We start from the raw sequence: 15,246 nt of genomic DNA, 5'->3' as shown, positions 1-15,246 counted from the left end.
ATATATATATATTTATTTATTTCCAAGCTCTGGATGTTTCTCTGTCACTAACTGTACTCATTTTAAAAGTTGGATCGTACGAAACTTCAATGTAAGCTTGAGCTTTTGCAGTAAAATATCTATTTTTAAAGATGTTGACCCCCATCCTCACCAGGGCACTGGAAGAACATTTAAAAGTTAATTTTCTATGTTACACCAAAACAAAATGTGACAGGTTGAGTGTGTAACACAGAAACAGATGACACATTTCATACAGATTATGAATCACAGAACATTATTACACACGGGAATCTGTCGTTTAGTGTTTTCCCTTGCAGTTACTGATCATGCAGGTTGGTGGAATGAATTAAAGGGATCATAAACTATTTTTATAATACTATAAGGAATCAGGTCCGACGGCCTCTCCATTCTGGATGATCAGGATTTGGTGCTTGTATTGCTGCCCTTTTGTTATACCTTGTATCACTATTACTGTGTATTAACCACCTGCACAGATCAGGTTTTCACTTCAATATTAGGTGGAAACAAAAGAAAAAAAAAACTCAGTGCCAAAAATAACACTAAAAATAAAACACAGCATCCTTTATTCCACCCAGCTTGGTTTCTCATTTTATTCTCAGCATTGCTTCACTGTAGGTGCATGAACTAAGAAACATGCAGCAGGTGCTCTTGTCCGTACATGATCTTCAAACCTAGTTGTACAGTAGATTTTGGTAATCCCCTGGGTCGTTTTTTTGTTTTTTTTTTCCCCCATTGCTGTTTGATTGCACAAATAAAAGCCCCCTGGTGGTTGTTTCAGGTATTAACTGTGTACCAGGCGTTTTTAACAGAAACCGGTTGTGGAATAAATGAAGAGACAGTGAAAGAAAGGAAGATGTCTTTTTTTGTATTTTTGGCGAATTAAGAATTTCAAACGCACTGTAACAAGTATGAAAATCTGTTTCACCATTTCCATTTCCCAAATGAAATAACTGGGCTCTAAATAAAAGACCTAGAACACTTTTAGCTGCCGTCCGTTTTATTTTTCCTCCTCCGAATCTCATGGACTTTGCTCATGTCTGGCTTTCCCGAGCAGACACAGACCTGGTGTACGCCCCACGAATCCCGGCACCACGCCTTTGTGGGACTAATAGTATGAAGAGTTATCGTGTTTCTGTCTGTGTTGACTTCAGGCACCTCTGCTGCCTCCCAAACTCGATTAGTGCCTGGTTGGTGGAGGCGGGAAATCCTTTGCCAAACAAGGATTGGTACAACAGCACGTGTCCTGTGTACCCTGTGGAAAGACATCACTCTGTGAGGCCATGGAGAACAACTCCATCTCTTATTTCAGGTCAAACCTGTACAGAAAACCTATAAAAATAATGCTTTGACGAGCTCACCATAACATGCCTTGTTGTATCTCTGGCCAATCAACTCAAACTGTGACTAGTGTGAGAACAAACAACAGATAAGCTATCTAAGGGGTAATTCCCAACGATGTGTCGATTATCAGAAATTAATGGACAACGCGCCACTTGCTTCTGCAAAGTCCATTCATTTCTGATAGTGGACACCACAAAGGGTATTATCCTGCTTATACCATGGCCACTTATGAAACAAATAAATATTAATTATCAATTATTAATACTTTAATGTATTTTCCCACTGTTAAAATCTTACGTTTTTCGCAAGAAGCGGCTGAGAGAACTATTTAATATCTCTCATTGTGACGTGCTACCAAGGTAACCAGCATCATCTGTTTTGCCGTTACCAGCTAACATTTAAGCCAGCTTAATAATTTAGATCAATAGGTTATTTGACCAGAACTTTTTTATAGGTGTCCTATAACACTATAACACAACAGTGTTGGAATTGCACTGATTTGCATCAGGTTCCACCTCTGCATCCCAAAACCAGATCATATTTGTTCTCAAAATCTGAATGTATGATTGTTTTATTTTCTTTTTTTTTCTTAAAGACACAGTGTACGATTTTTCCAGAAATGTAGGAAAGTCTCTTTCAATAACTGCACATGCGCAAGATCATCAGGGGGATATTTCTTTACACTTCCTCTTCTCCTCGTAATATTTAAGACAGCTTCAATATTCAAAGTAATCGGCGAGAGCAGAAACCGGAGCGCACACAGCAAGAGGAAACTAGCAAAGAACATGCACGCACATTGGCGTTAGGTGAGCACGTCACAAAGACTGGCATGTGGGACAGCCAACAGATAAGGTGATCTCCCCTGGAGCTCGAAGCTGAAAGAAGATGCTTCACTGTAACTTTAAACAAAACAACAACATTTGGATGAAGAATTGGCCCAAAACGCAAAAGATTGGCATTGGCCATAAAAAAAAATTGGCAAGACCTTTAACGGTTTGAAGAACCTTTCGCCTAAATAATTATCTGGCATTATATGTAAGTGCTCTGCAGCTTCACATTCTCCTGTGTTCTTTACCTGAGATGAAGTGCTTGTTGGGGTTATCGTCCTCCATCTAGTATGGATTTCCTGGCGGGATGAAAGGCTTCAAGGGCTTGTAGAGAAACACCTCTGAGTTTGCCATCAGTAGTGGTTTGGGTCTCTGGGCAAACAGAGACAGAAACATTAAAGCAGAAAAGATTTGAATATTAAATAATATAAATTCGCCATCCAGGCATGGCATTATGACCATTTATAGTGAAGTGAATAGCACTGATTATCTCTTTATCATAGCTATTATTAGTAGGGGTGACATGTCTATGGAAAAGTAACAGTTCTTAGACTTGATGTGTTAGAAAAAGGGCGAATGAAAATTTAAATTTGAGTTTGTGTTTGTGCACAGCCACAGACCAGTCAGGATGGAAATGGTCTTTCCCAATTGTCTCGGCCTATTTCAGCATATTAAGGCAATGCAAAAATGATCCAGGAACGGTTTGAGGAGGACAAAGAACAAATTTGTTGAGCTGGCTAACTCTCCAAATTCAACATATCTCAATTCAACTCAATTCAACATATCAATCCAATCAAGTGTTATTGGAGGAGGTGGATATTCAATCGGATCCATGGAGTCCCTCCATCACAACTTACAAGACTTTTTAAGCAATCTACTGGTAACATCTTAGTGCCAGATACCCCAGCACACCTTCATAGGTCTGGTAGTGGAGTCCATTTGCCCATTTCTATCTGTCTTATCAGGCAGTTGCTGGGAGCGTCAGAAGATTAATCAAACCAAACACAGAGAAAGCCTATAGATACATAATACTAGATTGTCAGTGTTTGACTATTTTTGGTGGGTCAGCATTATATCCAAATTCACAATATAGTATGGGTGCACCCATTTACCCATCGGTTCCCATATTTAACCACCTCCTATATCTCCTGGTGGCCACACTAGAGGGGTGTCCACACAACTTCTTTCTAATCAAAAGGAAAATACCTCCATCTCTAGCTTACAGACTATAGACAATGACGTCAAAATCGGGCCTCTTTGAGCTGAATTGTTTTTGCTACTGAGCAGTAAATGTCTACGTTACCTAAACTTCTTAAAATAAAACTGATTTTATTTATTGTTTGCCAATATTTTTTGTGGGTCACAGAAAGACAGGTTAACACGTCGGGGTGTTGGCTGCTGCAGCTGGTGATGGCAGGAAGGTGCAGCGATCGTTGCTGGAGCCCCGCCTGTTCATCCCGGTTAAAATTCAGTCAGTGCTTTGCGACACGTTTCTGAATAGTTGTAGCCAGACTAGTTCTTAAATCTTGGAATGAAACCTAACAAACATCAACATCAAAGGCTTAGTTTACGACAGTTTCCACAGAGATATGGCTATTTAGAATTTGTGCTGTAATTATAAACTCCAGTGGCAGTCTAATTTTATACCAGTCCTACAATGACACCGCTACATTATTGTTAAATATTGTTTTTGTGATATCAATATGATTAACAGTCATTTTCCTCACAACACTTAATTTTAAATTGGTCTCCCTGACATAATGGACATTCAAGCTCTATCCAAGGTCAAACTTAGTTTTTTTCACCTCACTTGTGGCTTCTCCTGAATAATTCACCGCTTTAGTAGGGCTGGACGACATAGTGGGGGAAAAAAAGCATATCGATAAAATAGAAATCATATTGATTGATATTGATAATTATCAACAAATTCAAAACATATATTTTAAGTGCAGCCCTAGTTATTTTGGTTAAAATACATTGCTTAACAACCTATTTTTAGATACAGAACACACAAACACTGAATTCAAACCCAACCATTTATTCAACCAACTTTTTACCAAAACTGCAAATTAAAAAAAAAAACAAAAAAAAAAAACAAACTCTAAGCTTGGTGACAGAGCATTCTTAGGTCTGCGTTATGATTGGTTGGAAGGATGTAATGACTAATATTAATCTATAGGGCTAGAATGCAAAAGGAAGAAAAACTGTTATTTTATTTAACTTTTTTAATGATCCCCTTTTCTATCATTGATACACGTCTATCGACTATTGTTTTTGAATTATTGTCCAGCCCTACGTTTTAGACATGTACACTTTGGTCTCAAGACTAATTGGAAACAACATAAACGACACACTTTCTTTTGTTTTTGAATTTAAATATAGATATGAATATTGATCCGTTCTGTGGGTTAAATTAGTCAGTGTGTGTGACACCTTCACTACCTGTGAATCCTGGTATTGTCTTCCTTAAGACATCGTCAGGGATGCTTGCTGGCAGACCAGATGTATCAGACTCTGCGTGACTCAGTAGCTCATCAGTGAGCTTTCCATACCGCTTGTCGAAGCTGAACTTTAGCCCAGTGCAATGCCCCGTAAACCTAATTAATAACACAAATAAGCAAACAATTTAGAGCATCTTACCCTCAGGAAATGTATGTTTAGGCGCTTTGGAGTGCTTTGCATTCAGTTTCTGACAGTCCAGTTTGGGCTTTTGAGGAGGCAGGAATTTGGACAAACGGGTTATGCACCAAGCAAAAGAGATTCAGATTTGCCTTCAAGTCAGAAGACTGGGAGTTTAAAAAAAGAACATTTATCAGAATTCCCTAAAAAAATATGACAGTCTCACGTTCAAAGCGGAAGACCTGACCTTTGCATCTACAATGTATTAACAGTGAACTCATGCGCATGCAATATTGTTCTGTGACCACACCAAGAAAAAAAAAAAGACTTGTCGGGTCACCTGTGGAAATATCTGTGCCCTGGGAGGTCGTCTGCAAGTGGGTTGAGCTGAACTTTGCGCCAAAGATGGGAGTAATAAGGGAAAGGTGTGGCAAGGTTGTAGGATCGTTCCCAACAAGACCAATGAGGCAAAGTTCAAGGTACTGTGAATACTTCTAAATGGATTTCTTGTATTTGAATAATGCTTCACACCATTTTTTCTGGTTTTATAAATTACTGAGACAGAAAACTACTGGGCATGTCCTTAATGAAAAGAAAAAAAAATACTGCTAATGAGTCTTATTCCTCTTATTTGGCGCTGTTTTAATGACGGAGCGCCATTACACAGCCAAATCATATTCTTAGTCGCTTTTTTTTTTTTTTTTTTTTTTTTGTTATATGAGTGGGGCATTTACTCACCAGGGATGTGGCAGAGATCAACAGATCGTTGCTGCGTTCAGGGACACATTTATCCATGTTGGAGCAGCCGGTGTTTCTGGTTTACATTGAACAGACTGACGTAGGCACCAAGAGCAGAACAAAACCAATTTAAACGGGACAAAAAGGGATTATTTAGTGGACTAAATGCACCTGTTACCTGTTTAGGAATGTGCCAATAACCCTTAGCTACAGTAATTATTACATTAATTCACACGTTTTACCGAGTTCTGCTTAAATTACTACTTTTGCTTCTGCATGTATTCTTAATGCATTCAGATTATTCAGGATTTTTTTTTAACAGTTCTAAAATAAAACCACTGTCAAACTTTTAAATAATGCAGTTATTATTTTTTTTTCCCCACGTAGTTTTAAGTTCCCAGAAGTGATTTTGGTTAAATAAACGAAGCCTTTAAAAACCTTTCTTACGGATCACCGCATAAACATGAAAACATATTTGGACAAAAATTCGGAATATTGCTCACCTGCGCCTCCTGGTGGTGGACTTCTGCTTTAAAGACGCAAAATAATTGAGACTAAAGAATTGAGAAACAGGAATAAAGCTTTGTGGACAGAAATGTTAACCTTATAATTAGAAATGAGTAGGGCGAAACAGTTAAAGGATTTGAAAATGAAAATAAAAATCCAATAGCATCATTTCACTTCACTGCACACCAGCAATACCCAATGGTTGACCCAGCTGAAATTCAATTCAACTGACATTAAATGTTTGAAAGTTGTTGAAATAACATCAGTTTAAGAAAAACATTAATCCAACAATTTCACAATTTTTGCGAAAGGCATTTGGTTGCACTGGAATTAATTTTAAAGGTAAAAATCTTCTCTTTTCAGATTATTGTGTTTTTGTTAACTTAGAAAAAACCAACTACTGTTGGTTTCTACCCTTTTCACATTCAGAACAATGGAGACCAAATCGCTTAACAAAATCAATACGTAACAACAAAAACACAGATGGAAATAAAGCACAACAGCAGGTAGATTAAGCAAAATAGACAAAACAACATAGACACAACTAGAAGTGCTAACACAGTTTCAAGTATTTAAAGACTGCCTAAATAAAAAAAAAATCTTGAGCTCTGTTTTAAAAAGACAAAGTTAAGTCATAGATCGAATATCTAGTGGAAGCTAATTCCAGAGTTGAGGTGCGGCCTCAGAGAACGCTCGGTCACCCTCAGTGTTTAGAACCGTGAGAAAATGTTGACTGTCTGACCTCAAGGACCTGGTGCGAACAAAAAAGCTCAATAACTTGGATAAATAGGCGGGCAAGGATATTTAGAGCTTTAAAAACAAATAAGAAATGTTTGAAGCCTATCCTATAATGGACGGGAAGCCAGTGTAGTGAAATTAAAACAGGTGGCGAGCTGCTGTGTTCTGAACCAGTTTGGGAAACAAAGGAATGACTAAGAGCAACCTGAAGATTGTTGCAATAGTTTATTCAACAACAAATTAAAGCATGGACAGCCTTTTCCAGGTTATAACCGTTTTAAAATGACTTGACGTTTTAAAAAGACACAGATGATAAAAGTCAGACCAAATTACAGAGGTGATTTGTTTGTCAAATTTTAAATCCATGTCATAAAAGACCCCTAGGTTTTTGACACAGTCACCAAATCAGTCATCAGAACTCCAAAGACAATGGCAGCTTTGTTGCCAAATAATATCCATTCTGTTTTCAGTTAAAGGTAGAGTCACAGATTTATCTGGAAATGTAAGTAAGCGAATGACAGTGAGTCAGAGTTTTTACAGTCCTGCAGCTTTCACAGATATCTAATATTTTAGCCTCCTTTTTCTGAATACATAGTATGTTGACTTCTGTCAGGATGGAAGGACAATTTCACCCAGTATGACAGAAAGTGTTTGTGAACCAAAAAAAAAAATGGTTTAGCCACTGTTCGATAACAGAAACTCGGTCGGAGAGACAATGTTGTGGATTACTGTATCGTGGCTTAGACGGTAAGTAAATCTGAAAATCATCTGTATAGCAATGGAATTGAACATAGTGCTGAGTTATGCTATATCCAAGTGGAAACATGTATAAGGAAAAAAAGCAGAAGGTCTAAAATCAAATGATAGAGGGGCAGCAGAGAAGGAGAAGTCATTGAGCATTACAGAAAAGGTTATGTCCATCAGGTAACAGGTAAACCACTTCAAAGCTGTGGCATGGATACCAAACTAATCATTTAGGGAAGACAGGAAAACAGAGGAACCCACAGTACTGAAGGCTGAGGTCCAGAAGCACCAGAGCTACAGTGCAGGAGCATTAGAGTCAACTGAGAGAACAATGTCATCATGAACATTTAATAAAGCAGATTCAGTACTATATGTTTTTCTAAAACAGTATTTTCTTCAAAAATATTTAAATTTGTATAAAAAACATTTTTTTTGTAAGAAGTGGGCCAACTGCTGTGTTTGAAGGCCGAAGGCACAGTTTCTAAACTAAGAAATTAGTTAATAAAAAGGAGGAGATGAAGACCAACGGTGTTAAAATGCATATTTCATTAATTTAGTGGTAAAAAGGTCAAAGGATCAGTTTGTATGTTTCATAGAAATAACTATTTTATCCAGTAGAGAAAAAGACACTGGTTCAAACTGGTCAAGTACAGCCGGACCAGCAAATTAAGGCAACATGAAGCTCTAATATAGCATTAGCAGATGTACCTGTAGCCTGTCAAAAGGACCCTTCTTCTTCAATGAAGGAGTGGATTTATTTTAGTGGCAACTGAGCCACCAAGTAGAACAGAGGTAGGTGGATTTAAAACAGAGTTGTATTAAATTACACCCTGGCAATGGCTGCTGTTAGTAATTACATTGAATAAAATTTAAGATTTAGTCACTTTGAAAGATCGCTGGTAGTGAACAAGAGTATTTTTTTAACAAAACCAACAAATCATGCAGAACTTGACCGTTATCAGCCACTTTGTGTTGTTCTGTCGTTAACCACACCCCCAAAAAATACATTAAATTGTTTGTTAAAAGAGAAAATGTGCAAAGGGTAAAGTGTTATGAATACTTTTTAAAATAACAATAGCTTTCATGTTAGTCCAGTAAAATATGGCACTCAACATCTCTCCTACAAAAAGGAACTTATTCCCTCCTTTACCAACTAATAAATTGTTGTTTTTGTTTGTAGATCCAGCGTTATGACGGAGTCTCTGCGTTGGATAAAATGACCTGAGCAGCGCTCACCTGAAGAATGCCAGTCATGTCAGCAGACAGGAGAGTCAGTTCAACACATTCCTACAGTCTCTGATAAATCCCGGTTTGTTTGCTTTGCAGATGTGACGAAACAACTCCAACTCTTAGCTTTTTCTCTCACATGCACCCCACAACGATGTACTCTTGAGAGTAAAACACATCTATTTAGGAGTCTGTAATGATGCATGGGTTTTGGTAAACAGGTAAGCGTATTGTAGTTTGTGTTTAAAGCCATCACTCATTCTTCTAACTCTTTATATGTACAAAACATTCTTGAAAACTGTAAACATGTTGAGGCTTGGTTGTTTAACACGCTTACAGTTAAAGGGATAATTTAGTCTTTAAATATAGTGGCAGCTGAATTTCCTCCCTTGTTTTTAGTGACAGGTAGAAGCATGTATCTACATGCAGCGATATCAGGAGGCGTGGTGAAACAACAGAGGTAGACTATGGGGAATTTTTTTGGCCCTACCTCATCACCTTACCTGCGCAGACAGCCTCGATGTGAGTCTTGCTCACTTTCCTTTTGCACTTCAACAGCAATGGTTTGAGGAGGAGAGACGGAGCCTTTGGAAGATGAATTTATACAGGAGCTTTGGTAACCTTATGGAGGCTTATGTATATGAGGGGAGACCTCATCCGGAATCACAGTGGCAATGGGATAACGCTGATGGACCTCATGCACCTGTCGCCAACATGGGGGTAAACCCACGGTCAGACTCGGTGGACTCGGGAGTGGAGACGGCCAGCTGTGAAACACCCAATCCCATCCCAGTGAGTTTTTTGCCACCACACAACACAGAAATGGATTTGTTCCTGCTACAAAGTGACAGACGCTCTCCAGTTTCGACACCTCTGCCACCCGTCTTCTCGTCGTCTTTGCCTTCTTCCTCGTCTTCCTCTCCGAACCTGCCTCCCTGCAAAGTTGAAGAGGACCCCGCGACCTTGAACCTAAATAGAGAACCAGATCTACAAAGGAACGGCTCTAAGAGGTGGAAGCAGGTCTACGATGTGCTCAGCCAGCAGCCTAAAACGTCTTCCCTGCCCAAACAACACACGTCTGAGTTGAAAAGGTGCATAAGGTCAGCAAGTTTTAATTTGAGGAGGAGGTTCGACCCATCCGTCTCCGCCGAGCAAATGTCGGAAACGGAGAGACAACCTATTCCAGTAGGTTCTGTCGAGCGGATTTCACAGGTACATTACTTTAAAGCTTCGTATTGATGCAGAGTTGATTGTGTCACAGTTAAACACAACATCTTCAGTTTGTTTGCTTTTTGGTTTCGGGATTACATACTAGCCAGTGACTCAGTCTCATGTACAGTCTTGCATTACACAAGTTTGTGATTGTTACGGGAAAATACGGCGAGGTCTTCAGTTAAAATGATTGCAACACCTATTCACAAGGTCACTCCTAAATTTCAAGGCAGGCAAGTCATTACCCACGCAAGATCTCTTTCATGTCCACAACCTGTCAAAGTCTATCTTAGGAGGATAGGATGCAAAACCAGCCTAACCAGTTGGTTAGCAGACGTGGGTGTAATGGAAGCAGGCACAAGGAACTGATGAGTCTGTTGGGGCAAGCCTAGACAAGCAGAGTTTGGTAAATTGTGATTTAGAATTTGATAAAGAGTTGAGATAAAATCAGTTCTGGGAGATGACAACTAGAACAAGAGATGTTGAAACTGCGGGATTAAGTGCTTTCGTTTGAATATATGTCATTATTTCAGTCCTTGGGTGTGTGTTTGCACAGGTTTCCCTTGTGGTGTTGTGGTGAGGGTTAAATAATATTGCATATTCCCTTTCAGACATTGTGAAGACTTTGATTTGTTTATTTTGTATGTCAAAGATGTCTGAAGAAACTTGAAACTTAAGAATGTAATACAGAAAAGTTATAAGGAGCAAATGTATCTCATAAAACTCATGAAATGAAGTTAGAATGTCTTTGTATTCTGACCAAACAGGTTTGGTTTTTATCTTTTTTTTTAATGTTAATCTAAATTATCACGAGAGATGACACTAAACTTGGAAACTTATTGGATGTTTTTGATGTAGATTTTAACATTTAATGTTCTATTACCTAGTAACACCTAAGGTTTCATAACAATGTACCTTAGCACACTAACATGCTAATGGATTCATCTGTTAGCATGTTAACATTAACCTTTGCTCAGAGTCAAGGTTAAGAAGCTACCTTGCTAATAGACTCCTTTGTTAGTATGTTTGTGGTGTTTTATCTACCGTGTGTTCTTCAGTATTCTATGGAAATGCTTCTATAATGATCACACTTATCTAAAAAAAAAAATGTTGCACGTCAACAGAACTCTCAACGTTGTGGGATCTTGTAATAACAACTTCCTCTTGTGTATGCTCCAACTCCTAAAACCATATCCACATGTTAATGGCTCCTATCATTAATTTGTTAATTAATTTCTATCTATGCTAAAGTTAAAATGCTAATGTTGTGAAAGGTATGTTGATAAGAGTGCCACATAAGATTCAAATATTGTGTTAATAACAATTACTTTTTTTTTAAAGAACTTCACTTAATACAAAGACTTAATTTCTAAATCAATGTCTACTGCACAACTTTTCCACTGGTGTTGATATTTGGTGGGCTCTTGGAAGCCCCTAGTAGAGAGTCAAACGCTGGGGATATGGCGCATGATTTATTGCCCAATTTTAACCTCGATTCCTAGTCAGGAGAAGACTTCATCAGTCTGCACTACCTATAGTTCAGTCAGCAGGTCGAGTAAAACAAAAACCTGTCAGTATGAGGTGGGGCAATAACTAGAATCAACTAGTGTGTGTGTGTGATAACCAACCCAACTGCGGATGCGTGTTGCCGACAACCTATGAAAAATAGAGGCTGGAGGAAGACACCAGCTGCAAGCTGACTAACAGAAATAGGTTATAACCCATTTGAATTCTGAGAATATCTTCTATTAGGGCTACCAACTGGTATTTTTGTTCCTTTAGCTGGTGCACTTGCAAAAGTTTCCACAAGAGTTTTATGTGTTCAGCTGGCTTTACTTGGTTTTAAAAAATCCTGTGGCGTGTGATACCTTAGCAGGTGTTGTGTGACCCTCTTGTCTTTCAGCTGCGAAATAAAAACTAGTCTGTTTGAGACTAGCCTTTTCAAAAATTTCTGATGCCTGTAAAAGTCATGTAGTGTGTCCCCAGTTCAGCAGACATATGGTGATTTTGGAATTTGTCAGACTTATGCATACCTGCATTGAGCGATTATGTAAAAGAGGTCTTTGGACATTAAACAAGCAAAAAAAGAAGAAAAAACTCCCCCTCGTCCTACCAATCAAACCAGAAGCAAATTAGATGCTGATCAATTAATTTCTATTTTATTTAGTTTAGACTAGGGGTGCCCAACTTCAGTTTACTTTTAGATGCATCCCTTCACACCTAAATCAGATGAATGGCTCATTACCAGGTCCCTCGAGAGCTAAATTAAATGCCAAAGAGAAAATTCAGCCATTTGATTCAGGCTCATCATAAGGGAGAATTTATTTAGCTCAATAGGAGTTGTAAGGACAGTAAGGAGACATATATATTAAAAAAATTTATGAATAAAAAACAACAACCCAGAAGTACTAGGCCAGGAGTCCTTTTATTAGAAAGAATTACAAAGAGTTTACATAGTTATTGTCCACATGTGTTCCATTAATGCCTAAGCTTAGAGGAAAAACACAGTTTTGTTTTGGGTGTCCTTCAGGATTAAAAGATTTGAAACAATTTTTAAATTGTTCTGCAGAGCAAGTTTATCCTGTAACTGGCTAAACTGTCACATAATTAAAAGCTTTAGTCTGGATTAAAAAGTTTGACTTGCAGATCTCAATGCGTGAATTGTTTGTGCAGGTCCCTGGTGTTTTTGCGGGAAATGAACCCAGCCCTGGTCTCTGCTACTTGGAGTGGGTCTGCCAAACGATGGAGCAGTATGCCGAACGGCAGATACAAAACCAGGGATCGCAGATGAAGACAGATGCTCTCCAGGAACATGAAGAACAGAAGGTGAGGTATCAGACTTACATCCACAATATGCATTTATGCAGTTACATACTTAAAATCAAATAAAAAAACTTTTGTTTTCTTAATGCCTTCTCATATTTGTCAGAATGACTCTGCAGATGCTCAGGAGAGCCAACCCAGGCTTGAAAATGCAAAAAAAGCAAAGCAAATTACAAGTGAACCCCAGCAGAAAAGATCTCACCCTTTCCGACAGAGATCAGCCTCAGACTTATCTTCTTCAAAACAGCATTTAAGTAAGGCATCTTTCACTTCAGCGGTAAAGTCTTTTGTACAGTTGTTCTTGTATGGGAATGAACTGCTGGTTAACTGATGGTTTGTGTTTTATGCAGAAAAATTGAACTTTAAATTAAACTCAAAACGACAGCAACGAAGTACCAATGATCTACGACAAGTAGAGGAGGAGGACAGCAACCCGATGGTGGGATATATAAATAAACAGCTACTGAAGACATTGTAGTTAGAGATTTTGTTTATTACGAAGTGTTTATTTTTTTCTGTTGTTTTTGTAACTCAAGTTTTTGGTGCATTTTTAGGAATCCATACAGGAAGAATCAAACCGAAAAAGTATAATCCAGAGGTTAAAAACTGGGTCTTTGAGAAGAGTGGAGTCTGCTGTATCAGACACAAAGAGGTGAGACAGTAAATCACTGAAACCTTTAAAAGATAAATATTATCAGTGAGATGCTATGAAGAAATGTTGCCATAATGAATGCAATGCAGCTACTGCAAAGCATAGCTTCTGCTGAGAGTACATTTTTAGCCTCTATCTGTTCCCCTTAAACCTTTTTTTAATAACATTTTGCTAAAATACCACCTCTGGGTTTTCAGTGTGAGCTCTCAGTCTGATGAACGTTTTATCTGTAAAGCCAACAGATGCAGTCTTCAGAGAAAATCACCACGCGCCGACGGCTGAGCCAACTGTTCAGGAGGTCAAAGAAAGTGTCGCCAGATTGAATGGACAACACTGTCTGCACCCAGGAGCTGACATTTAGGGGGATTTACAGAAAAAAGTCTAAGGATTAATGCTGCTTTGAAAATTACTTTCTACCTTTTTATGTTTCAATGATATACCCCATTTGATAAATACCGTTGTATATAAGGCATTTTTATTTTTCATAGATTGACTTGAATGCAATACCCTTTTTTGCCGTCATGTTCAAACATAAAAATAATTATCTTTTTGTACGTTTATTTCTTACTTTCAAAGGTGTCGGATTTAAATAATACTAACATTTATTAATTTTATTTATTTAGTGAAGTAATTTTTACAACACTCACAGTCCAGTCTCAAAATTTCTTAACCACCTGTTAATCAGTATTAAACAGGAAAAAAAAAAATGAATATAGGCAAGCTGTCTGCCCAGGTCCCCCTTGCAAATTAGATCTTGATCTTAATGGGGTTTTCATCTGGTTGAATAAAGGAAATTAAATATGCAGAGAAACTCAAACTTGGTGCCTGTTTTACTTTGTAAATAATGTTAAAAATTGTGTTGTTGCTGACTATGGTGAAACTACCATCACAAGTGTTTGGCAGGTTCCTTGTTTTTAACAGTGAGCTAGAATGCACTGAAAAAAAATCAAGACTGGGTTGTTATAAAACTACAAATGGAAGTTAGCAGTAAATGTCAGGATATGTACTTTTATTATTTATTTAGAGCTGTTGTTCTGAGGTGAAAATGTTTTTAAAGTTGAGACCCAGAGTTAATGTAAGATTTGTGTATATCCTGTTCATCCTGTTCTGTGCAATTAGATTTTAAATTAGCCACAAGCAACATCAGCTTGTGGTACTCTTTTCAAACCAACATCAACAGCCAAACTATTCTTTCAGTTTTTTATAATTATACTTATTAATGTAACTTGTTATCATTTGCTTTAAGTCTGAAAAAAAAAAAGTGCCAGGGTGTGTGTGTCTGTTTGTGTGTGTGTGTGTGTGGGGGGGGGGGGGTTGAGCAACTGGAGTAAAATTGTAGTCATAGTAAACATAACAATGACATGTTTTAAAAATAAAAATATTTAATAAACAGAAGCTGTGAAAGCTGTGAATGTCTATGAGCTTGGATATTCATTTTAGTATTAGGATTAGTGAAGTCTTCCACCCGGTGTCTGGACACTGGTGGTGGAGGCCGTAGGGGGGAAGTAGTCCGGTGAAGCTTGAGAGCGTGAAGGAGGAGATGGTGTGGAGGAGGATTGAAGCTCAGCTGAAGAGCAGGAGAATCCACGGGTGGAGCGCCTTATACGCAGTCTTGTGGGATGGTAGGATGAGGACTTGACACAGATTGACTGGGGCACGGACGCTTGACGAGGCAATCAGTGAATGCAGGGGGTGAGTCTTGAAGCTTGATCTTTGGTTTGAACTTCATTACCAAAAAATTTGATCAAGAAAAAAATTGAGTGGTTCCCCCTCAATGAGCCCAATATGTAAATGAGT

General features: G+C 38.2%; 2 protein-coding genes across 3 annotated transcripts; one reads left to right on the top strand and one right to left on the bottom strand.

The window, feature by feature from the left end:
* Positions 1-980: 980 nt before the first annotated feature.
* Positions 981-5,603, bottom strand: fam166b (family with sequence similarity 166 member B). The gene is given in 5 exon segments (XM_036133907.1): positions 981-1,139; positions 1,141-1,273; positions 2,438-2,561; positions 4,621-4,806; positions 5,547-5,603. Coding segments are annotated over 5 exon segments (600 nt in total). The 3' UTR covers positions 981-1,039.
* On the top strand, positions 5,203-14,266 carry LOC105935795 (putative uncharacterized protein DDB_G0271606). Of its 2 annotated transcripts, XM_036133905.1 has the most exons (7): positions 5,203-5,287; positions 8,716-8,805; positions 12,648-12,800; positions 12,904-13,051; positions 13,148-13,236; positions 13,352-13,449; positions 13,685-14,266. In XM_036133905.1, the coding sequence occupies exons 2-7, from the start codon at positions 8,779-8,781 to the stop codon at positions 13,770-13,772; spliced, it is 603 nt and encodes a 200-aa protein (XP_035989798.1). In that variant the 5' UTR covers positions 5,203-5,287; positions 8,716-8,778; the 3' UTR covers positions 13,773-14,266. The 2 variants fall into 2 exon arrangements, with proteins under 2 accessions (XP_035989798.1, XP_012731819.3); XM_012876365.3 differs by lacking the exons at positions 5,203-5,287; positions 8,716-8,805 and adding an exon at positions 9,252-9,974.
* The last annotated feature ends 980 nt before the right edge of the window (positions 14,267-15,246 follow it).

The sequence above is a fragment of the Fundulus heteroclitus genome, unplaced genomic scaffold (genome assembly GCF_011125445.2).
Source record: "Fundulus heteroclitus isolate FHET01 unplaced genomic scaffold, MU-UCD_Fhet_4.1 scaffold_70, whole genome shotgun sequence".
NCBI classification, from domain to species: Eukaryota; Metazoa; Chordata; class Actinopteri; order Cyprinodontiformes; family Fundulidae; genus Fundulus; species Fundulus heteroclitus.
This window is presented reverse-complemented; position numbering and strand designations above follow the sequence as displayed.

What these genes read in the sequence shown, in the direction of transcription:
- LOC105935795 (XM_012876365.3), top strand. Translation starts at nt 9,357, where the DNA reads ATGAATTTATACAGGAGCTTTGGTAACCTTATGGAGGCTTATGTATAT. An exon ending in CTGTCGAGCGGATTTCACAG is followed by an intron (nt 9,975 to 12,647) that starts GTACATTACTTT and finishes TTGTTTGTGCAG; the next exon opens with GTCCCTGGTGTTTTTGCGGG. An exon ending in AGGAGGACAGCAACCCGATG is followed by an intron (nt 13,237 to 13,351) that starts GTGGGATATATA and finishes GTGCATTTTTAG; the next exon opens with GAATCCATACAGGAAGAATC.